General features: G+C 52.1%; 5 protein-coding genes across 5 annotated transcripts; 2 read left to right on the top strand and 3 right to left on the bottom strand.

Annotated features, from left to right (window-relative positions):
- Positions 1 to 2722: 2722 nt before the first annotated feature.
- Positions 2723 to 4030, bottom strand: UCRPA7_524 (putative spo7-like protein; the record flags this gene model as incomplete). The annotated part of the gene is made up of 1 exon (XM_007913119.1): positions 2723 to 4030. The coding sequence occupies one exon, from the start codon at positions 4028 to 4030 to the stop codon at positions 2723 to 2725; it is 1308 nt and encodes a 435-aa protein (XP_007911310.1).
- Positions 4031 to 5144: 1114 nt separating this feature from the next.
- UCRPA7_523 (putative alpha beta protein) lies at positions 5145 to 6763 on the top strand (the record flags this gene model as incomplete). The annotated part of the gene is made up of 2 exons (XM_007913118.1): positions 5145 to 5357; positions 5432 to 6763. The coding sequence occupies 2 exons, from the start codon at positions 5145 to 5147 to the stop codon at positions 6761 to 6763; spliced, it is 1545 nt and encodes a 514-aa protein (XP_007911309.1).
- Positions 6764 to 8571: 1808 nt separating this feature from the next.
- Positions 8572 to 9584, bottom strand: UCRPA7_522 (putative glycoprotein x protein; the record flags this gene model as incomplete). The annotated part of the gene is made up of 2 exons (XM_007913117.1): positions 8572 to 9415; positions 9574 to 9584. The coding sequence occupies 2 exons, from the start codon at positions 9582 to 9584 to the stop codon at positions 8572 to 8574; spliced, it is 855 nt and encodes a 284-aa protein (XP_007911308.1).
- Positions 9585 to 16331: 6747 nt separating this feature from the next.
- UCRPA7_521 (putative kelch repeat protein) lies at positions 16332 to 17898 on the top strand (the record flags this gene model as incomplete). The annotated part of the gene is made up of 5 exons (XM_007913116.1): positions 16332 to 16461; positions 16524 to 16619; positions 16672 to 17333; positions 17385 to 17822; positions 17878 to 17898. The coding sequence occupies 5 exons, from the start codon at positions 16332 to 16334 to the stop codon at positions 17896 to 17898; spliced, it is 1347 nt and encodes a 448-aa protein (XP_007911307.1).
- Positions 17899 to 20123: 2225 nt separating this feature from the next.
- UCRPA7_520 (putative mate efflux family protein) lies at positions 20124 to 22230 on the bottom strand (the record flags this gene model as incomplete). Its single annotated transcript, XM_007913115.1, has 4 exons — positions 20124 to 20211; positions 20277 to 20850; positions 20913 to 21452; positions 21516 to 22230. The coding sequence occupies 4 exons, from the start codon at positions 22228 to 22230 to the stop codon at positions 20124 to 20126; spliced, it is 1917 nt and encodes a 638-aa protein (XP_007911306.1).
- Between the last annotated feature and the right edge of the window lie 968 nt (positions 22231 to 23198).

The following is a 23198-nucleotide window of genomic DNA, read 5'->3' as shown; positions in this document are numbered from 1 at the left end:
TTCCAAGTCTGGGTCTGTTGCACCTCATACGCTTGTCGCGGCACCCTGGGCTGGGGTTTTGGAAATCTTTGAAAGGTATGGATCTGATTTGACGCCGCCTTGCTCGTCACTGGACATGTGTCGCATCAAATCGGTCAGGACAGCTCCAGGTTGAACGCTCCAGGCGTGAATTCCCCGAGCACCATACCGGCGTTCGATCTCGTTCGCAGTCCACAGATTGGCCGTCTTACTTAAGGCATAAGCTGCCACAGCATCATAGTTACCGTCGAAATTAATATTATCGAATGGTACCTCGCCAAATCGATGTCCGACGGAGCTCAGGATCACCACACGTGATGCTAGTTCAGGTGTTGCGCCAGCAAGAAGGGCTGGCTGTAGTAGATTGAACAGGAGGAAGTGTGCAAGATGGTTTGTCCCAAACTGTGTTTCAAAGCCATCCTCGGTACGACCTTCAGGTGGTGTCATCACGCCGGCGTTGCAGATGATATGTAGCATTATATATTCATGCTCTCAAGTAATTGAGCTGCACATGGCGCTGCCATATATGGGATACTGACTCGATAGCATGTCAGTCAGTTGCATTGAGTTCAGGCGGGACGTCGGCGTCGCCATTAGTACACAGATATATTTGTATCAATACAGGCGATCGAGTCTGGTGAGTCGAATGGGGCTAACAGCAAGACAAATTATACGCGATCCAGGTGGTATCTTCAACAAATTGCGTCATTTCATTTTTCAGTGGCTTAGCCCTAGATCCTTGTCCCGAAAGCGAGGTCTCTAGTTGTTTGATATGGACTCCTACTCTGGAACAATGTCAACGGCATTTATATACAGTTGCTGATTCTTGTTATCTGATTGGTCAGCTAGGAAGCCACATGGCACCGAGTCAGTTCAGGTGGAGTGTCAGCCGCTTGCATAATTTAGCTCAACGGCTTCAAGGTTGGCATGCGAGCTTATCGCCGTAGGTTTCTAAAACCAGATCTCTTGGGATTGTGGGGAATTCCAGAGGTAGATTGATAAGACGGCCAAAACACTTTAAAAATCCTGACAAGTACCATCTGGCAATTCAAGCCCGATGATTTCCGTTGCTATTTATTGTATTTTGAGTCTGCCCTATGGCTGAGACTGTTTGGTTCATCACTGGATGCTCGTCCGGAATCGGGCTTGAGCTAGCTCGTACTGTCCTCAGCAAAGGACATCGAGTTATTGCGTCTTCACGCAACCCTTCTAAAACACCAGATCTTGTCAATGAAATAAAGAGCAAAGGGGGAAATTGGATTACCCTTGATGTAACTGGTGATGACGTTCGATCTCGAGTCACTGCAGCAATCTCTATTTATGGCCGTATAGACGTGCTCGTTAATAATGCTGGATATGGGATCAATGCTGGCTTTGAAGACATGAGGTAAGTGGGTTTTGATGGAACTGGCGACTTGGATCACAAGTACTCACAATGAGTAGTGAATCAGACTTCTTGGCGCTGTTCAACACCAATGTGCTCGGGGTGGTGAGGACTACACAAGCTGTTCTTCCACTTATGAGAACACAGAAGTCAGGCACTATCATCAACATCAGCTCTACGAGCGGACTGAGGGGCTTACCCTCAGTCAGCGCATACGCAGTCTCTAAGTTTGCTCTAGAAGGTATGAGCGAGGTTCTCCATGGAGAATATGCCGAGTTTGGGATTCGGGTCATTCTCGTCGAGCCCGGACCTTTCCGAACCAATTTCCTGGGTGACAAGGCGAGAATGACACGACCAACCAGCGACTTTTATCTGAATACAGCAACAGACACAATGCTAAAGACCCTCGAAGCATCTGATGGGAAACAGCCGGGAGATCCTGTAAAAGCGGCAGAACAGATCTTTGATTATGCGTTGGGCCAGGGATTAGCGCAAGGGCTGGGTCAGCACCTGAGATTGCCACTTGGGAATCCAGCAATCAAAGCAGCACGTGCTAAAGCCGAGAGTCTGCGAGAGAACTTTGAAGCTGTAGCAGAGATTGCTAAAGTCTGTGACTACTAAATAAACTGTTGCGTACCTTTAACAATAAATCATAATCACTAACCATTCGTGATTCAAAATATTTCAGCTCTGGTGGTTTGCAAGCGCCTCGCTTCGACTAATATTCTAGGGGTCTTTATTATTGCATAATGATCATAGAAATAGAAATTCAACGAGTATTCTATTTAATCTCAAACAGACCTGATATATTCTAGTATTATCACCCTAACAATAATGACAGTAAAATAACTTAGGAGTATATCATTTTTTGTATGATCAGATTCGGCCTAGATCCGCCTGTCCTATACACATCAAGATACACAATGAGGATGATACCATTGTCTCTCTCCACAAGACCAGTTTAGCAAAGTAAATTATGTAATCTATGTATGATAGTAGAGATCAAAAGTAGGGGATGTGGCACGTACACAGGCGACTCGTATACCCAAATTCAACCAACCAGCCCAAAAAGGTCTTCAAATTGAACAAAGGGATGAAGTAAAACAAGATTAATGCTTCAATAAAAGGCAAGGTTATGAGACGAAAGTCGTACTGATCTCTTCGGTTGTTCCTGCTTCATTGCCAGTATCAACTCACCGTAATCCAAATGCTTACTTTTACTAGGTTCTCACACAGTCTCAGATCTTACAAGTTTGTAGACATATGTACCATCGTGTCTATTCCAGATGAAACTATCAATTGCACACAGTAGAAGACGCCTTAGGCCGACGGTGACTGGGCTCTTCGTCCACCCTCCAATGCCGACGCAGAAGACCCAACACTGCTGAAGCTGCTTTCTTTAGCCAAAGGAGATGGGAACTCCGGTGTGACAGACCGAGAGTCCACACCAGGGCGCTTGGGCTTCACACCAGGCACCAGCTTCTTCTTCCTTTTATCTGAAGCATTTGATGAGGTGCTCGCCTTGCGTGTGAGAACACCTGCCTCGTCGACTTCCAGTCCTGGCGTCGGGCTTCTCGAACCTGTGGTCGATATGCTTCCTCTGCGCACGCTGTTGCTACGAGAGCGGCGATGTTCCTTCTCGACTAGACTGTGGCGTGGATGATGGCCATGGGGCTTTTCTACAACTGGGTGTGGTTTGTCGACGACAACGACCGTAGCCTTCCGCCACGGCAGCCACCAGAACCATCCGCCGGTCTCCTTTTGCAGGCGGCGATCGCGCTCCTGGATCTTCGCCCGTATCAAAGCCCGTCGTTCGTTCTCCCGTTCCCAGTACTCGGTCCTGTATAGCTCCCAGTTCTCCCTAAACGTCGGGGAGAACGGCTTGGCCAACAGCAGCAGCTTGACATGATCACCACCCGGAGCAAGATCTTCCTCGTGTCCTCCACGTTCCTCGTCTTCACTCACAATGGGCAGTGGCTGGTGCCCGTGACTCGAGAGCTTCAACTCTTTGTCCACCTCCCGCAGAATCGCCGGCTCGACATATCGGTACGACGAGCCCGCCGTATTAGAAAAGAGCCCGTACGTGAGGAAGAAGACGATCGTGGCGAGCGTCTCGACGTACCACGGCCGCTTGATGATGACGAGCTTGCAATTGAAGCCCCGCAGCCCTCTATTGGAGATACCAAACCACCTCCGCGGCCAGCGCACGCCCCGCTCCCATATGCCGGTGCCCCAGACGAGGATGGCGGTGATGATGCCGCCCATGAAGCAGACCTTCTCGGTGACCTCGACGACCCAGTACACAGAGCCGCCGACGCCGCGGCCGTCCTCCCTGGGCGCGAGGAAGAGCGCATAACCAAAGCCGACGACCCAGAGGGACAGCAGGGTCAGGAAGAAGGTGTGGTGGCGGCGGCGGGCGCGCAGCTCGAGGTACTGGGCGCGGAGGGACGCCTCGAGGATCAGGAGGTTGAGGTAGATCATGGACGGGGAGCTGGGGATGTGGCTCAAGGGGTCCGCCTTGGCGCCAGAGGACGGGGTGACGCCGCTGGTGCCGCCGACCTCCTTGGCCAGGTTCTCGGTCGGCGGGGCCGCCGTGCCCTTGACGATGGAGTCGACGTCGTCCGCCATGATGGATGGATGGGGTCGCGTGTCGGGTCGGAGGAGGCGGGTAGGGGGTGATGCCCGGAAGGAGACGGCGGACGGGGGCCCGGCAAGGGCCGGTGTGATGGGAGTTGTGTTGCCCCGAGGGTTTATTTCAGGAACAAGCGCAACACCCAGTCTAACAAGGAATTGGAGGCTTATGGCACCCGGCCGCGTCAGCAGCTCCGTGTTGCAATGCAAGGAAGCATGCGAATGCGAATGGCGTCCCGTGGAATTGTCCGGAGTTTAGCGGTGGAGTTTGTATGTCCGCTGAAAGAATGTTGTGTATGTGTACGAGTGAGACGGAGCAGGTGACTGAGCGGCCAGATTGTTTTCCGTTTTGGAGGAGACGTCATAGAGGATTTGCTGGGGTGGTGGGATTTAGGTAGTCGGGTCTACTAGGTACTGTACCTGTACAGTACACTTGATAGGTGCCACAGTAAGGCACTTGCAGTAGTAGCGGACAGTCGGGTCGCGGAGGGATCTAAAATCCGACACGTTAAAAAAAAAAAAAAAAAGGTGTACTGTACTGCGTAGTGCATTAGGTGCCCCTGGCAGGATGCGCGCAAGCCGATTTGCTCCAAACTCTGTTTGAAGATGGTTTACCTCAGCAAGTGACGGGACTGAGTCGGAGACCAGCTCGTTTACCGCATCCAGGCCCCCCTTTTGGACCCTTTGACGAGGTGCCTAAGCCTTTTTGCATTGCTCTTGCGTTTCGTTGCCGCATGTTAGTCTGTGCATCGGCATCCCTCTCACTGATTGGGACGCCCTCCCAAGCCTTCTTCTTCTTCTATTCTAATCTATGACACCGTCAGTCGATCTGTCCGCCTCGGGGTTGCAGAAGGAGATAGACACCGGGTCCCGGGGCTAGGAACTCCTAATGCTTCTTCTCCCTATTAATAAGGGGCCACGTCTGTCCCTCGTGCGCGGTCTGAAGGGCTGGACGTCTCGTAATTACTATTCCTATTCCTATTCCTGTTCCTGTTACTCGTCTGCATCTGCATCTGCATCTTCTTCGCCGTCTGTACCAGTTCCCCTGCGGCGGCCCCAGTCTCAGCTTGTCTCCGTAGTTAGCCGATTTAACAGCAGCCGGTCCCCCAACATGTCTACCGACGCCACTATTTCCCAACACCCCCAGCAGCAGCCCGTGCTTGCTCGTCACAGAGCCAAGAAGCAGAAGAAAGAACAAGAACAACAACGCCATTCAGAAGACGACGACGACGCCGACATGGCCGACAGTAATACTAGCGAGCAGAAGAGGCAGAGGCCCTCCATGTATTTCCCCCTAGGTTACAAAGAAGCCGCCTCGCAATGGGTGAGTTGTTAACCCTGTTCATCCCGAAACCCAAGAAAAATGGCGCGTAAACGACTAACACGCTGGCCTCAAAGTGGTCGAGCGTCTCCGCGCAAGCCGCAGAGCGCAATGTCCTCATGCGCATTCCCTACCTCAGGGAAGCGACCGCTTCGGCAACAGATCTCCAGGATGCACGACCCGATCCTTTCGGCCACCGAGTGTGGCGCTCCACCATGGTCCGCCTCTCCGGCAAGCACCGCGCCCTCAACGAGTACTCCGTCGAGCGGGTGGGCGAGCCCGCAGACGAGACCCTCGTCATGTTGCACGGCTACGGTGCCGGCCTGGGCTTCTTCTACAAGAACTTTGAGCCGCTGAGCCGTGTGAAGGGCTGGAAACTGTACGCGCTCGATATGCTAGGAATGGGCAACTCATCCAGGCCGGCCTTCAGGATTCACGCCAAGGACCCCCAAGGAAAGATCACGGAGGCCGAGAACTGGTTTATCGATGCGCTCGAGGAGTGGAGGAAGGCCAGGAAGATCGAGAAATTCACCCTGCTGGGCCACTCGCTCGGAGGCTATCTGGCCGTATCCTATGCGCTGAAATACCCGGGTCACCTCAACAAGCTGATCCTCGCCTCGCCTGCCGGTGTGCCGGAGGACCCCTACGCAGTCAACGCCGACATGCCCGAGCCAAACGATTCAACAATGGCCAACGAGTTCACCCAGGACCAGGAGAGCATTGTCGAGTCTTCGCGCTCGGGCGACAGCAGCCTCTCGAAGCACGGCCGGAAGACCAAGGCGCAGGCCGAGGCCAAGCAAAGGCGGCCCTTGCCCAGCTGGCTTATCTGGCTATGGGAGTCCAACTTTGTCTCCCCCTTCAGTTTCGTCCGTCTGGGTGGACCGCTTGGCCCCCGCCTCGTATCCGGATGGACGTCTCGCCGCTTCAACCACCTGCCGCCCGAGGAGTCGCAGGACCTGCACACCTACTCGTACACGCTCTTCCGGCAGAAGGGCAGCGGCGAGTTCGTGCTGCCCTACCTCCTCGCGCCGGGCGCCTTCGCCCGCAGCCCCGTCATCAACCGCATCCAGAACGTCGGCCGGCAGGTGATCCAGCCGGCGACGGACACGACGCCGGAGCTGCGCGAGACGGGCATCCCCGTGGTGCTGATGTACGGCGACAGCGACTGGATGGACGTCGCGGGCGGGTACGCGGCGGAGCAGAAGATCAAGCAGCGCGTGGTCAAGGCGCTGCTCAACGGCACGGACGAGGAGAAGCGCCGCGAGAACGGCAGCGCAAAGGTCATCATCGTCAGCAAGGCCGGCCACCACCTGTACCTCGACAACGCGGACGAGTTCAACGAGTACATACGCAAGGAGCTGGAGGAAACCAGGGACTACAACCTGCGGCAGAAGGCGCTGCAGCAATGAATAGAGCGCGCGCCCGCACCACACTCCACTGCATAGATTCGGTGGCATAGATTACATATAGATGGGGATTCAGCGGGTTTTTGCATGAACTGGCGTTGGTGGCTTGGGTAAAATAGCGGTCACGGTGCATTGGTCCCATTTAGAGCACAGACATAGGAAGACTCCTGAACAAGAGAAGTATCAGAGGTGTAAGGGCTTAATCAATGTTAAGGATATGGTGGGTTAGGATTGTATGTACCTACTATACGAGTTGGGGTCAATCGTTTCTGGCCCAGCGGTCACCTGAGTGGCCGCTGTACAAGGGGTGTGAAACTCCTACCTATTGAACGGTAGAGAATCCGAAAAGGCCACCACTTGGTTCGAATCGATTATATCCCTTTTTTTTGTTCCCCAAAAAGACTAACTATTTTCCTCTCTAAGATCCTTAATTTTTGAGGCAGATAACCAATTTCACTCCTGACTTACTGAAGTTTGCCCCTGTTTTTCTATGCGATTCACAGCGTTGCTTTCCCTGAGAGTTATCCAGTAGCTTCAATGAAGTACATCTCCGCCAGGGTAATAAACGTTACCTAGGTATTTTAGCGAGTTGAATATACCAGAAAACCAGGGTTGAGGATACCTGATTGAGTTTCGAAGCTTCTGTTTATTTCTATAGCCCCGCTGGTCTTGACAAAAGTAGCAACTCCCTTGTCTGAAAAGTCACGATTCCCACTCAGAATTAACAATTATTACCCCGGCAGAGGCGTATATACTACCTGTGACATGATGGGAGTGACCTATCCGCCTTCCTAACAAGAGCTGTCCCCCCTGTCATAGACACCCCGGGCACCTGCCCTAGATGCCTCAGCGCTCCTGCTTCGCGAGGTAGCCCCAACGCAGCTAGGGAAGGCAAGCACCTCGACAAGTTTTATTGAGTTCAATTAGCTCGAGATCCAGCACTGGGCTTGGTCAGGCTTGGTCGAGCGGTAATTACATCATGCTAGTCTGGTGTCATGCTTGGTGACTGCAGCACGAAGATGTCTCCTTTCTGGTCATGAATGTGGTGGCTGCTCGATCAAGAAGACGTTCGTCCCGGTTTTTTTTTGTTTTTTTTCCTTTTCCTTTTTTCCTTCATCCTTTATCATGCTTTTCACCTTGAGAATAAATCGCCTCTTCCTGGAATCACTTTTTGTTTTTAGCTCCGTGGCATAAGGGAAAGCGACGTGATCTTGTTTGACATCAAGACCTAGGACTAAGGTCCGGGTGTGCCCACCACAATGTTACCTCGCTCTTTATCAATCAGCGATGCCAGACAATTATAGCTCGCAACTAATAATCACAGAAACGTGTCAGATCTCCAAGTAACCTTCTTGTTAACGAGGTATATATATATATATCATTAATCCATTACACATATCCCAAAGGCCACCCAAGCCATACAAAGTCTATAGCCCATTTTGTCCAGACTGCCAGTCTCATCAGTCCAACCAAAGTCAGGAGGTATCATCCCACTATCAAACGACATGGCCATTGACCAAGCTCTTCAGATACTCTTGGTCGATGAAAAGGAGCGTAAAGGGGTATCTCTAAAGTCATGATGTGATCCCACCGCGATGCCTTCTGCTTAGACAATTAAACACAGCAATGAAAATGCCAAAGGAATGTCATGAATCCGTTAACTTCGTCCAGCCATGCCATGCCATGCCATGCATAAGGGAGTGTAATGCGTGTGTGCTAATCAATGAGGGGCCGCGCCAAAAACTATGCTTTAAACATTATGCGAAATGAACGGTTGAAAAGGAAGTTGATGTTGGCGTGTGTTTCTCGGTCTAGAGGAAGAATATGCACGCCAAAAGAGGTAGGATGAGCGCCGCGAAGCTCGATCGTCTTGTTGTCGGAGCGCCGGCTGTTGTGACGCTGCTTGGGCCCGGAGTGCTGCTAATTGTTCCACTCGAAAGACTCGTGATGGTCTCGGTGGTGCTACTTTCCGATGGTGAGGGGATTGGTGATGTTTCCGTCGGCTCCGCCTCACTCGAGGTCTCGGGGATCGATGACTCCGGTGTTGGTGTCCCCGGTGTCGACGTCTCGAGCTCTGAGGTAGGCGTGGCCGTCGTAGATGGAGGAGGAGGAGGAGGTGTGGGTGTAGAAATCGGGCTCGGCTCGCCGCTGGTGTTTGGCGCGGCCTGAGAAGTGGTCTGCACGTTGGCAGGTGTCGTTTGCTGAGCCTCTGGCGTCGAGCTGGGCTGGACCTGAGACTCAGCCGGGGCAGACTCGCAGTAGTTGATGAACTGGGAGAACTTGGTCTGCAGGTACGCCTTCGTCGTAAGCTTCTGCTGAGGCTCGTTGGCGGTGATGCATGAATCGCAGCCTTGATAGTAGTTCTCGAACGGCGATCCGTCGGCACACAAGGCGGCGGTCTTGCCCACCTGTTGAGCTTCTAGATAGGCATCATTGCAGATATCGTAGCACACAGCCGGAACGACCGTGTCGTCTCGCTTCAGTATCAGATGTGACGAGGCTTCCTTGCCCCTCTTGATCTTGGCGTATGGTGTGCTTGTAGATTCGGGAGGGAAGTGCGTCAGGCTGGTTTGTGAGGCCCAGTTACCAGTTACGACTGATGTCAACTGGCCGTCGACCTTCTCGACGATGACTTCCTCTTCGAAAATATCGTAGCTCAGACCAAATGCGTTTGGATTAAGATTGAAATAGCCCTCTGTAGGAGGATAGTAGCTCGTCTCATTCTCCGGCCACTCAATGAATGGATACCAGGGAGCAGGCACGCAGAATTGAGGCTTGCATACGAAGTTATCATCTGGTGAGTCAGCCCATACATTACAGTCATCGGGCTTCGGCGGGTCGCAAACGAATCCTGGCTTGCAGCCCCAGGTGAGGTCAGACTTAGGATCCAAGGGAGGTGGATTAGATCCAGGGGAATTCGTCGGTGCGGCGCAAGTAGTTACGCTGGCTGGGACCGTCGTCGTCAAGATGATAGTCTGAGGCGGCGGATTGACAGTCACCGGCGGCAGGGTCAGAGTTCGGGTGACTGTCAGAGTAGAAGCCGGGAGAACAGTTGTGACCACACCACCTGGCTGAGTGAAAGTCGTCGTAATTGGTGGCACAACGGAGGTGACAGTTTCTATGGATGTGGATCCAGGAATAACAACTGTTGAAGGGGGCAATGTTATGGTGGTAAGACTTCCAGGAAGAGTGGTCACTTCGCCAGGAAGAGTTGTGACTGAACCAGGAGCCGTGGATATGAATGTCGTGGTGCTGATAACGGTTGTGAGGCTGCCAGAAAGAGAGGTAGTGGTCGTATAGCTCTCGGTAATTGTAGTCACACTTCCGGGAAGCGTTGTGACCTCCCCAGGCAGGGTTGTAGTGAAGAACTCTGATACCGTTGTGATTTCTCCCGGAAGAGTTGTCACCTGTCCAGGCAACGTGGTGACCTCACCGGGCAATGTGGTGACTGAGCCAGGCAGGGTTGTGACTGAGCCAGGAGCCGTGGACACGAAAGTCGTCGTGCTTATGACCGTCGTGAGGCTACCAGAAAGCGATGTTGTGGTGGTGTAGCTCTCAGTGATCGTAGTTAAACTCCCAGGAAGTGTCGTGACCTCTCCAGGCAATGTCAAAGTGGGTCCTGGAACGGTCTTGGTCTCGGTCTCTGGCGGTAGAGTCTGGGTCACTGTAAAGCTGTCCGTGATCAAAATATACGTCGTATAAGTGCTGATCACTGTCGTAATTTCAGTAGTGTAACTCGTGTAGCCGTTGGTAATCGTCACGGGATAGCTTGTCGATTCAGTGACAGTTGAGTAGTAGGTCGTGGGTACTGTCTTCGTCGTGGGCGAGATGACGATTTCTGTATCGGTCGTGGTGTATTTCGATGTGAGGGTAATCTCACTAGTCACAATCGATTCAGTGTAAAAGGTTGTCGTCAGAGTATGATCTGAAATAACCAGCGTCGGTACAGTTGTTGTAAACGTGGTCGTAGAAATCTCAGTCTTCGTCGAATAGTCCGTAGTCTTTTCTGTGTAGCTCTTAGTGATAGTGATTTCGCTAGTCACAGTAGATGTGTTATAAAGCGTGGTTGTGAAAGAATGATCGGAGACAACCGTTGTTGGGACCAGAGTTGTGTACGTGTATGTGCTAATCTCAACATAAGTTGTCGTTTTCTCCTCGGTGACTGTAATTGGGACTGGAATTGTAGTCGGCACGAGGGTTGTCTGAGTTATAGTCGACCAAAGAGTCTTTGTGCTTATCACACAGTCGCCATCGTCATGAGTTTCTGGCTCATACGTGTCTGACTCCTGCCGTCGCCCGACGTATTCAGTAGGATAGGGCTCCTCTGTTGTAGCTGGCGGCGTAAACGAGCATTTGCTGACGGTGATTGTATATGGGAAAGACTGGTATAATCCTTCAGTGAAGTGCTCGCAAGTGCGGGACAATTTTCTAAGACACTTACGCTGAGAATAGTCGTCGTGGTATAATCAGTCGTCCTGCAGTGGCCGTTAGTCTCTGATAATGCCACCCATAAAAGTCACGAATTGCCTCTTTGCACTGGGCTTGCTGTGACTACACGGAACATGCTCAAGTTCAATGTTGTGAAAAAAAGGCCGCTTCAAGGCCGGGCGTGCAAAGCTTATGAGACCTTTGGGTTAAACTGTACTTACGTTAATTCCTTAGTGACAGTGTTCTCGTCAACGATTGTAGTTGGCTTAAGGTTTGTGACGGTTACAGTATCCTCTTCTGTAAACGCTGTGGTTGTCTACTGCCGTCAGTTTACATATAAGTCAAACAAGTATTCGCATGAGCCACCTACCAAGATGGTGCTATAGATTGTTGTAAAAACGGTAGATCTACTCTGCGATCAGAAGCTGAAGTTTAAAAAGAGAGGCAATTGCTGGTCCTTACGTGTACCCGTGATAGCAATCTTTTCGGCAAACAGATGTTGTGCAAGTGGACACGCTTGTGGTCGTCTTCCAACAGTTGTATTCGTCACACTTGTTATATGTATCAATCGTAAGGCTGTCATTCGTTCGAGGATAAAGAGGCTCCTCTGCCCTGACCAAATTCCCCAAGCTCACGCCTGCCACTCCTAGAGTCCATAATAGCGATGTCGACAACATGACGGTGAGCGTCCACACTACCAACGCACACTAGCCGGTTTAACGAAAGGACGTGTTGAGAGACTGGAAAGATCGTGAACAGGAAACAAGACCCTCCACTGGGGTGGGGATGGGTGCCAGTTTAAAGCCAAGCTCAGCAGCACCGGTCCCTCAGCTGTACCTGCCGATCATATGTCAAAGATGGCCAGGACGCTGAGAGTCAAGAGGCTGAGTTGACAAGAAAGCCCGGGCACAAGCCAAAAGATGAGATGAGCCAATGGCGGGTCGACAAGCGCCAGTACATGACCTTGCAGCTATTCAAAGCCACTTGACGCAATGACCTTGGCCAGACGGTCAGAACCTGCTTGGAGTCGCACAACCTCTGGGATACTCCGGATGGGGTGTCGTCGACACCACTCTTCCCAATTGTCGATTGCGAGAAGTTTGACGGAGGACAGGATGTGAGAAGAAAACAAGGAAAGCGAGGATAGAAGAGAACGAACATGACGAAGAGTCGGGAATATGAGAAGCTGCCTGACTTACCTAGCTACCTAGCTACCTACCTACCTGCAGGTCCATGTCGGTGCCACTACAAACATGCAAGTCGGGGATTCAATAAGGCAGACTAGCCGGGGTCCAAGGTACTGGTCATGCATGGGAGGCCGACAATGGAGCGACCCATGCTTCCGGGGTTGCAGTCAATCCGGTGCTAAAGAGAGGATGAACACGACAAAAACGCATGTATAGAATCAGCAATGCCGCCCAAGGGGAGTACCCATCAGCCCAGCCTGGCGGCCGGTCCTTGTTGAAGGATGACGCGAGCTGAAGGCCCTGATGCCACATGGCGGGATGGAAACAGCCCAAGAGAAGAAACAAGCCGAGGGCTACTCGTATCCTCGTCTGTCTCACCCATTCCCTGCCTTAGGGCTCATGATCCTTCTCTATGGCTAATATGTCAAGCTAGGTAAGTAGGTAGTCGATTGCCTGGGGCCTAGATCCGAGATGGTACCTACCTTGGACAGAGGCACGACTGAACAAGGCGGCACACCAGAAGGCAATCGAGGACACCATCGGCAGCTACGAGAAGTACGAATGGCTGACAGGGTAGCACTCCGGGCTCCGCATGAGTTCCTGGTGGGCCGATGACTTGGTGGTGGTGTTAGTGTTAGTGATGTGATGGAGGGGAAGCTGTGCGAGTGTACCGTCCAACATACGGATCCCAAGTGCATACCTACACATCCGTCCTTCCACCATCCACCATCCACCCAATACCACCGCGAGACTTAGGTAAGTTAGCGGGGCTATCAGCCTCCAGCAAGGGTATCATGCAGTGTCTAGAGAGAAGGGAAGATCCTGGACGGCTGGGAGGGTGGGGAAGAAACAAGGCAGTCAGAATTTGGGGGCGGTGGCCAGGTCCAAAAAGGCGTTTGTGGCAGACCCCAGCCGCGGCTTCTCTTCACCAATTGAGAGGGTCTGGTCCAGGATGCGCTGCTTTCCTTTTAGCAAGAAAGGACTCACAGAATGCCGCGCCTCTCAGAGATGCGATGGCAGGCGTGCGTCAGCCTTCCACTTGTGGTGTAGAGGCATGGAAGGTGCGACCGAGATGAGGGGAAGGGTCTCAGTTGAATCGTTGATAGAAGGAAGGAAGGTGCTCGAGAGCCTCAGCTGGAAAGACGGCAGGGATCCATATGGATTCCTAGGTAGTCTAGGTAGCTTCACCTATAGTTATCTGACCTATAACGTTACCTAGGTAGGTGTTAAATCTGACTGATTCTCCGGCCCTTTGGCGCATCGGGATACCTTACCCAACTGTGGGTATCCTTTAAGGCCGCACTTGCACTTTTATGCGTGTCCCGACTTATCGGACAAGGAAAGTGCGAACAAGAGGAGATAGATGGTGAACGGGAGAAAGGACTGCATAACCGGGGCCATCATTCGTCGCCTTGTGTTGTGTCGCACAGGCATGCCTCGTACTCCGGATATTGGCAAGATGCATATGGTAGGTGCTATACAGTATGGTACAATGTGCGGCAAGCGATCCTGCGGGCTTAGCATCAACTGGAAAGAAGTGCACCTTGCTACCTCGAGCTGCCGTAGAGCGCCCCAACAAGCATCCTTCAACGCTCATAAGACGGGGCTACCTGCTGAAAAGAGCTCTCGTGCCCGCGCCGCATGTTCCGTGTCTTGTCTGCCTTTCACGGCCTCCTCGGAAAACATGGCTGGTGAAGAAACCTCTCCACGAGAGACATCGTGGCTGATGCTCAGATTCACAAATTCAACAAAGTGCCTACGAGTAGATAAGCATGGGCCAAAAATAGGCGCCCGGCCACTAATCTCTAGTGCGTGGTTGGTAACCCGTCAGGTTCGGCCTCTCCCATCTGATCTGGCCTGACGAGACGGAACTGGAGCTCTCCCAAGCTGCCCTGGTCCCTGTCATCTGGCCGTTGGCCTGGGTTCACTGGTGGATCACCGATTGGCTTGTTGGCGAGCTCTGAATGGTCCGGTTTCTGCACAACATGTCGCTCTTCAGTTGAGACTGTCTGTGATAGGAATCGGCAACGGAACCCCTCTTCGCTAGTCTTCTGCATAGTAGTCTTGTCTGCTCTGGCACGCTGGCGTCTTCGTCGCAGACAGGAGATGATCGACCTTGCACAGTCGGAACTCAACTTTTTGTTGCTTCTGTTGTCTCGCAAGTGGCGCAAGTTTGTCCGAACGGAACGATCTCTCCAGCCTGCCATACCTCAATGAATTGGTAGCAGACTCGCGGGTTCACGGCAACATTGGGCTGCGTCTGTCGAGGTTTCGACAGAACCAGGGGCCTGATGCGGCTATTGTCGAGGCGGCCGTTGACAAGCGGTCAGCTTACCAAACAGCCAAGCGGTCCCTCTAGATTGTATGGACCCTTACAGATGCTCCCCCGGCTTGAGTAGGAAGGTCAGTCAGCATCTATCTGCTGGCGGAGACCTTGAGGATCCAACGGCCCAGCTTTAGATCTTACAACTCCTACGTGTTGAATGTTTCCGGGAAGCAGGTCCACGCGGCTCGAAGTCTGTCCACTGACCATCCGGCCACCCCGTTTCTTTGTCGGGACTGTGAGCCGGCTCCTGCTGGCTTTGTCCAGATACAAGCGAGCTGCTCAGACTAACGGCGGTCTTCTATTGCACTTTCTAGTATCCCAGCGCTTGTTGCATGGAATTGCTAAACAGTGAGGCATGACTTCGATACGACCCTTCAATACCTACTTTGCACCTAAGCTCTTTTCTCTATTCCCTGTTTTAGAGTCTCGTCCGCGGAGAACTTGCAAGGCGGCCGTCTCGTGCATTCCCACTACTGAGTCTTCGGCAACTCCATCTTCAACCATGCACTTACTCAGGCTGTGTCAACTTACAACACAAAACATCACACACACCTCACTTAGTCTATTGTAGTCCGGACAGAGACCCCCGTAGAAATGATGGCTGTCGCTCGTATATTCTGTCCGATACCGATTACACTGGGGAGCTAGGTCTTCCCGGAGCCAGTTCGGTGAGTAAATCGGAGAAGTGGCAGACACATAGACAGACAGGCAAGCCAACATCAGCCGCTTTCCCTCCTCCGAAAGACAAGTCTGCTGCGCCCTCATGAAAGAGCACCAACCACGAGGCTGACAGAAGCCCACATCGAGTGCAAGTGTACTCCTGCATCCCGTGGTGCCCGTGGTGCCATCCACACTCCATCTTCAGCTTTTATGCCACCACCTCCGATGCAGCCAATCGCCCGCATCTGGGCAAATGGCTTGCTGCAGGTCGCACCTCTTGCCTAGGTGTTGTCCCAGGCTCTCAAAGCCACGCTTTGCCACAGTCTCTTGGGACTCCTCAGAAATGAACGAGATCTCCATTGGGTGTTGTCGGCCGGGCATCACACAGTCTCACTGACAGGCCACCAAACACTGCACCTTGTGGTTCTGTTCTCATTTCTATTGCCTCCTGGCAATTCGACCTCAGGCATAACCTGAACTACACTGAGCCTGCTCTTTGTACTCATTTCTACCCAGTGGCACTGAATCCCTCTCATTCTGTCATCAACTTGTCAGGCATCCGCCTGCTTGGTACCGTATTGGCGGGCTGTCCTGTGATCTGTAAGTCTGTTTTCCGTTTAAACTCAAACCCCACGATCGCGGACGGTTTCGAGACAAAGACGATTTTCCAGAGTTTTTACCAATCCGATTTGATTTTGCGGTCGAGCCCTCGAGGTTCTCGGCGCTCTTGGCCACTCTTTGTCTCTAATGCCAATTCTAGCCAACTTTTTCCGCTCCCCTCTTTTGCTGGCGGTGGCCAGACACACCTTTGTTCCTGTTGGTGTTGTGCAGCCGTGGTCACACTCGCCGCATAACTTCGCCTTCCTACAATGCGGAAGCACGGCCCAACTTCATAGTCCCTCTACTTTCTTGTTTCTCATGTGTACAACTGTATGAGGACGAAAACTTGAGACAGCCAACGGCCTGCACCATGGTGAACTCCCGGGTGGCTATCGTCGCCGCCGCTCTACTGGGTCATGCCTCGATAGGCATTGCCCAGCAGTCTGGATGGGAAGATGGACAAGTCAATGCAACTATGTGTTATTGGGAACAACTTCGAGGTTAGTCGTCGTCAAGGCATCGACGTCCCACAAGTGCATATAGGCTAACACTCCCTTAATAGCTTCCGTGGTGCGCGATACTGTCTATCTCGATGGCGGTGCTCTATGGTGGATACCCGGCCTCAATGATGGGAGCTACGGAGCTATTACCAGCGATGGTAAGTTGTAGCACCAATCCAATGACAGCGTAACTAAACTTATATCCTCAAGGCAATCCTCTGGGTCTTGTCTACACTCTGAACTTCAGCACCCCTTTCAACATGTCGCAAAATATCAGTGCCATTCTAGACACCATATCGAAAGCGCCCAATGGCGGCGCGGCGAATAACATTGCGCCAAACTACTACGACGGTGCCATGCTGGGAAACGATGATGAGTGGTATCTGTATGGAGGGTTACTGAAGCAAACCCAGGCGTTCTCAGACCCGCCTGACAATGCTGTGACTGCCTACCAGGCATATCAGTACGGAGTCGACAAGCCAGCATTCCGCGCCGGCTTCCTCAACGATGTGTTGCCCGATGGCATGACCCGATACCTCGCATACGGAGGAGCTGCAAATGCGCCATCAGAGAACAAGGCGTTCTACTTCTCTGGGCTACGATCTCCATCTTGGGGGCCCATCTACACAGTGGGCATCAACTCGTCGCTAACTGCCATCAATGTCTCGGATACACTTATCACCCTAGATATGACCACCCAGCAAGATGAGAAGTGGAAGAACGTAACATTGCCAGATTTCATCAAGGGCAGAGCTAACCCTGAACTGGTCTGGGTGCCCGTGGGAGCTCAAGGTATTCTTGTGGCACTTGGCGGAGTGGTATACCCCGATTTCGTCAATGTCACGCGCAAGTCAGCCAATGAACCTGCCAGCGTCAGTGAATAAAACCCTCTGCTGCGAGGCAATGAACTAACGGGAACTCAGAAAGAGCAAAGCTCAAAGTTCATGTCCACTATAGATGTTTACGATATTGCAAACGACAAATGGTATCAGCAGCCTACGGTAGGCGGTCCTACACAGCTTACAAGAGGATGTGCTGTTGTCGCCCCGGCGCAGGACATGTCCAGCTTCAACATCTACTACTATGGTGGATATGACGGACTCAATCCCACTTCCGAAGAGGCATTCAACGATGATGTCTGGATTCTGTCTCTTCCCTCGTTTATGTGGATGAAGGTGTCGTCTGGAACCAAGACGCATGCCAGAGCCGGACACAAATGTGTGATGCCGTATCCAGATCAGATGATGATCATTGGCGGCTATGGTTCTATGTCTGGCGGGTCACCTCACTGTGTCGAAGGGGGCATTGTTCAGATGTTCAACCTCACTACTGGAAAATGGGTCGACCGCTACGACCCGAGCGTATGGGCTCCTTACGGCGTGCCCGAGATGATCCACGTTATGATCGGTGGAACAGCCACGGGCGGCGCCACTTTAACGACCCCATCGCCGACGGGATGGGCAACGCCGGCACTCTCCAACGTCTTTGCAACCCCTTATCCAACCTCGAAACTGACGTCCTACTACCCCTATGGGTCCGCAGGGCCTAGTAATGGCACAAGGCCTGACCTGACTAAGTCACATGGCTCCGGTGTCCCGTCTTACTTGCCGCCTCTACTAGGTGTTATTCTGGGTTTAATCTTCATTTCCTCTATAATCGTTGCCATACTGCTTTGGAGACGGCGAAAGCTGCTGAGGCGCAATGGCGGTGCGAGTGAACCCGGAACGGACGACAGCGGGAATCGTATCTTGTCATGGATCCGCGGTCAACCAACTGAGAAAGCTCCCACTATCACTACAAGTGAGGAATCGGCAATGAGCCCAGATTTGGAACATGCTACCTTACAGCCTCCACATATTGTACACCACGAGATGGCTGACACGCAGCTTGCTGAACTCCCAGGTGGGTTTCCAAGTTTGTGTTATCCTGATATAGAGGACTAAATGCTTGCAGACACCTCGCCAAGGGCAGAGCTTTCAGATACAGGACTCAGTCCAGTAGAGATCATCAACAAGCACTCGCACTTCGGACAAAACAGCTCACTAAACAACCCGTCCTCGTACAGCGGCATCTCCCAAACAGACCACGCTAGCTCCGTCAGTCGCTCCTCGGGCCAGCGGCCAGTCGTTCCGCCATCTGATCAGATGCGCCCGGACTCTCCGCCGCTAGGCATGACCTACGAGACCTACGAGCCGGTCATCCCAGCCGCGACAGGCTCACGACCGCTGACGCCGCGCGGCGAATCAGGCGTCTCCGGGCTCAGTGAACGGGATAGATCTCACCTGAGGCAGATCAGCGACCCCACAACCGTCAGCTCCATGGAGACGAGCGGGACATCCCGACCGACCGACCATCCCATCCCCGAGGAGGAGATGACCCTTGGGACGAATCCGGCCAGCACGCCGGGGGAGTCTCCTGGTCCCGTGTCGCCGCCGTCGGCCGGGTACCAGGAGGGGGAGGACTATCTCAACGCCAGGAGATCGCAACCTTCGAGCCCGGGGGCAGCAGCAGCAGCATCTACCAGCCAGCAAGGGAGCCCGCTGCGCAGAAGCGTCTTCTACGAGAGCCGAGATGACTTGGGCGGACCTCATTGATTGAGCCGCGCTGCAGGTGTGACAGCGCTCTGATTCTCGCACATACTTTAATAGCACACCTGGTGTGGTATAGCCGAGAGTATTTGATAGTGTAATTTTGGTCCAGGCTGACAGTTCAATGAGTTGGAGAAAGACTATCATGGCTTCCATCGAGGAAAGGCGCTCTGTATTGCAAGTCTTAAATATATCACATTCTACTCCTCCACCGGGGTAATAAATGTTGGTCTGGCAAGAGTATCACTAACTACCTCCTCGATAAGGGTTTACTACCTTTGTAGAACGGATAGACCCATAGTCATAAACAGAATATTCGTGAACTTGACAAGTATTTTAACTCTTGAACGTGAGTATCTTTACCCTTGAATAATCAACGTTTATTACCCTGGCAGAGGAGTAGTCTTCAGGATCTAAGCTGTCTCCTGCGTCTCCTGAGCAACTATATTTTTATCACTACAGGCATATTATATCGGGGTTGTACGCCTGATTCAAGACTTCCTAGCGAGATCGTACTGCTTTGATTGCAACAAGACTTGCGGGCAGTTGCCCCACCTAAAGGCAGCAAAGGCAGGATATTGGATAGGAAAGCTGAATAAGGCGGAATACAAATGGTTGGTGGTGGAGATGGCAAACTCCTTTGAGCACAAAAAACTGGGATGACGGGAAGGATGAGTTGATGATATATAAGCATTCATTGAATTTATGATGAGATCTTTGGAGCTGACAATCGCCGCAACTTCATCCGATGCTAAATCTCGAGCCTGTTAGATATTATGAGGGCATTACCCGATCCTGCCTCATCCAGGTGTGATGGGACTGCCTTCTGAAGGCAGGAGCGTTGCGTCTAGACTCTCCATTTGGGTGATGTAGTTATGGGCACGGACGGGTCTTCATTTCATCGAGACAGTCGAGCCACTGACATGATTCCGAATCCAAGTGAGGACAGGGGCTTCTATAATCTTTGCCTATAGGTCTGTTCAAAATCATTTTAGACCTTTAGCTGATATCTCCGATCATCAATGGGTATCTACTGGTAACCAAGCGCTCTACAAAGCCGTTTTCTCTATCATATTACGCATTTTCGTTCCGGCGCTCAGCTTCTTTTGCTGCCTGTTCCCAGTCTGACTTGTATAGATACCAGTATTCGATAACCGCGACCCTGCGGATGATGTTAGCAATTCCTAAAAACAGCCCCCTTTATGCCGTGCGGGTGTCGATACTTACATGAGCAGACCAATCGTGACACCGAACCACAGGCCTTCTAATGTCCACTTCAGGCCAAAAGCGGTGCCGAAGGAAAGGGGTAATGCGACAACATAGTATGTGACCAGGTTAGCATACCCGCCAAACTCTTGTTTGCCGATTCCCCTGAGAAGACCATGAGAGACCGCCGCAAGCCCGTCAAAGACCTGCATGATCGCACAAACAGGCATTGCTTGAGCAACGAGCTCAATGACGTCTGGATCTTTTGTGAATAGTAGTGGGATCTGGTAGCGAAGGGAAGACACGATGGTCAGGTTGATGATCCCGACGATGCAGCCAGCAACGACAGCTACCTTGGCACAGGTCTTTGCGGCATCCACGAGCTTAGCCCCGATCAGATTGGCAACGCGCGTAGACGCCGCAATGGACATTGGGAATGGGAGCTGAAAGGTGGTCGAGGTGATCGTCACGAGGATAGACTGCGCGGCGAGATATGAGGTGCCAAATTGACCTGACGCTAGGGTTAGAATCTCAAAAGCGAAGTACTCGGCTTCAACCATGATCATTCCCGGTAGAGCAAGGCGAATCATGGGTCCTATCAGGGTTAGAATCTTCAATGCGCGCAACCAGTGGCATCGCCGAGGATTTCTAACGTACCCCAATTTGACCATGCTCTCTTGGTAAATCCTCCCCAACACTGCTTCCCATCAATCAACCAAACGTACATGAACAACAGAATCGGCATTAAGTTCTGCGTGATGACCACAGAGATTGGAGCGCCGATATACCCCCAACCGAATCTCCAGACAAATAGATAGTTGAGAAAAATGTTCAACGGCGCCACAAACATCAAGACATATGTTGTCGCCTGGAACAGACCTTGAGCTTGAACGAACCTCTTGCCCGTCTCAAAGCAAACGAAGGCTGGAGCTCCGGCAAGAATCACTCGCAGATAAAGGCCAGCCAACTCAGCCGACCGCGGATCAGGGATCAGATGAACCAATATGCTCTCAGCATTCAGCCACAGAACCGCGATGGGGATGAGTAGGATGAGAAGGAAGATCGTCATCCGCTGAAGTTGCAGACCGACCAGATGTCTGTGACCAGAGCCATAAGCTTGGGCACATAGAGTGTCCAGACTGGTCGCCAATCCTTGAACGAACGAGTAGCACGTGATATTGGCACTCATCGTTGCCACTAGATTTGAATTAGCCAAAGCTTGCAACAGATGGGCGAACGGTGATTCCCGTGAATTCTTACAGCTGATGGCGCCAAGCTCTTCCTTTCCGATATGCCCCACAGCAAAGATACTCGCGATATTAATGGAGTACTGCAACATGAACGTCACCACCAGAGACCGGGAGTACACCGCAATGGTCTTGGACTCTCGCTGCCAGGTCGTCTTGATCTGTCCTGCAGCCACAGCCGCCTCCCATTGCTCTCTGAGGTGCTGTGTCCCGCTTCCAGACGCCTCCAACAACGGGGACGTCTCGGACGGCTCAACCACTATCTGCGGCACCTCTTCATCGTCGACCGGCCGAGGGACTTTTGTGCTAAAAAGCCTCTTGTACAGCCGACCAAACACGGTCTGCTTTTTCGGTGCCGGATGCTTGGGTGGCAATATGTGATTATCCCTTAGCAGACTCCTCTCCTCATTTCGAGATTGTTTCTTCTCGATGCGGGTAAGCACAGGATCTTCGAAGCCTCGAGGTCCAAGGGCCGGCCGGGCGGTGCCGTACGCAATGCCACTCGGCCTGCGGTACAGCGTTGGTCCAATGGAGTCAGTATCAGAGCTTGATCCTTCTTCAAATGCCTCGGAGGCGTCATCGCCGTCGTCTGAGCACTCAGCAAGATCCCGGGCGAGAGCTTCCTGCGCAATCGGCGAGGCCGACCTGAATGACGCCGCAAACGAGGACGCAAAGTCAAGAGGTGCAGCCGTGGAAGACTTCCCCGGAATCGGGCGATTGCCTGCCATTGTGAGACCTGAGGGTTGGAGGACAACTCCGTCCTCAGATGATCACTTTGCCGAAGTCGAGTTGCTGACCGCTATCTCCCCGATAACGCTCTTAGTGGACAACAATAAACATAGAGCGGGCGAGGTGAAGCTATCACCAATAATAAGTCCCTCCTGTGTGTTGAAGCCGTACTCTAGCTAGATGAGAACGAATAAGAGGACAGCAAATTATAGCATCTGAGGACTGTGATTCGGCAGATGAAGAACTGGAGTGAGTGTCTGTCTACCTTGACTCGATGGGCTGGTGGCACCTCCACCTACTTATTGCTAGCGCAGTTGACTCATGGACCCGCCGCCGATGTAGGGATCCGCCGCCCGTCTCCGCTACATCGTGCGCGGGTGCGATATGGCTTGCATTAGAACTCGCTCTGCAACACGGGCGATCGCTTCGGCGTACATCACGCAATGCCAGGAGTTCGTCGACGATTAGCTTGCATTGGCGCAAATGGCTGGCTGCCAGGTGCGTACGTCACTGGTGATCACCATGAAAATACGAGATAACAATTGCAGGGACGTGATACCAATTGATAAGAGAAAGACAGCCATCGATAAATGCTACTAAATTGCAGATAGATATCCTGTGACTAAGAGATTCGCATAGTTGTGTGTTTGTATCAGGGATATGTTCATGTTGCGGCAGCTAGTCGCCTCGAAAGGATGCATCGTTGCTCTATTGACCTCCCGAAACTGGTGGACGGCGTGCTGCACGGCTTTCCAACTCTGAAAAAGCTATATGTTAAACAATATCCATCTTCATATTAATACAACTGCGAAACCTTTGACGTGAATATATGGGCCCGACTTGTTCCATATGCGAATATGCGAACAACCAGAGAATGAACGTGACCAGCGAATCCATATTAACTATGATGGCTGACAATTTAATCTGTAATTGGCATGGCAAAGCGGTGATTGATAGAATAAATCTT

This window comes from Phaeoacremonium minimum (genome assembly GCF_000392275.1).
Source record: "Phaeoacremonium minimum UCRPA7 unplaced genomic scaffold PA7_03_scaffold_39, whole genome shotgun sequence".
NCBI lineage: Eukaryota > Fungi > Ascomycota > Sordariomycetes > Togniniales > Togniniaceae > Phaeoacremonium > Phaeoacremonium minimum.
Note: the sequence above shows the minus strand (reverse complement) of the source record. Positions and strands in the feature narration are given on the sequence as shown.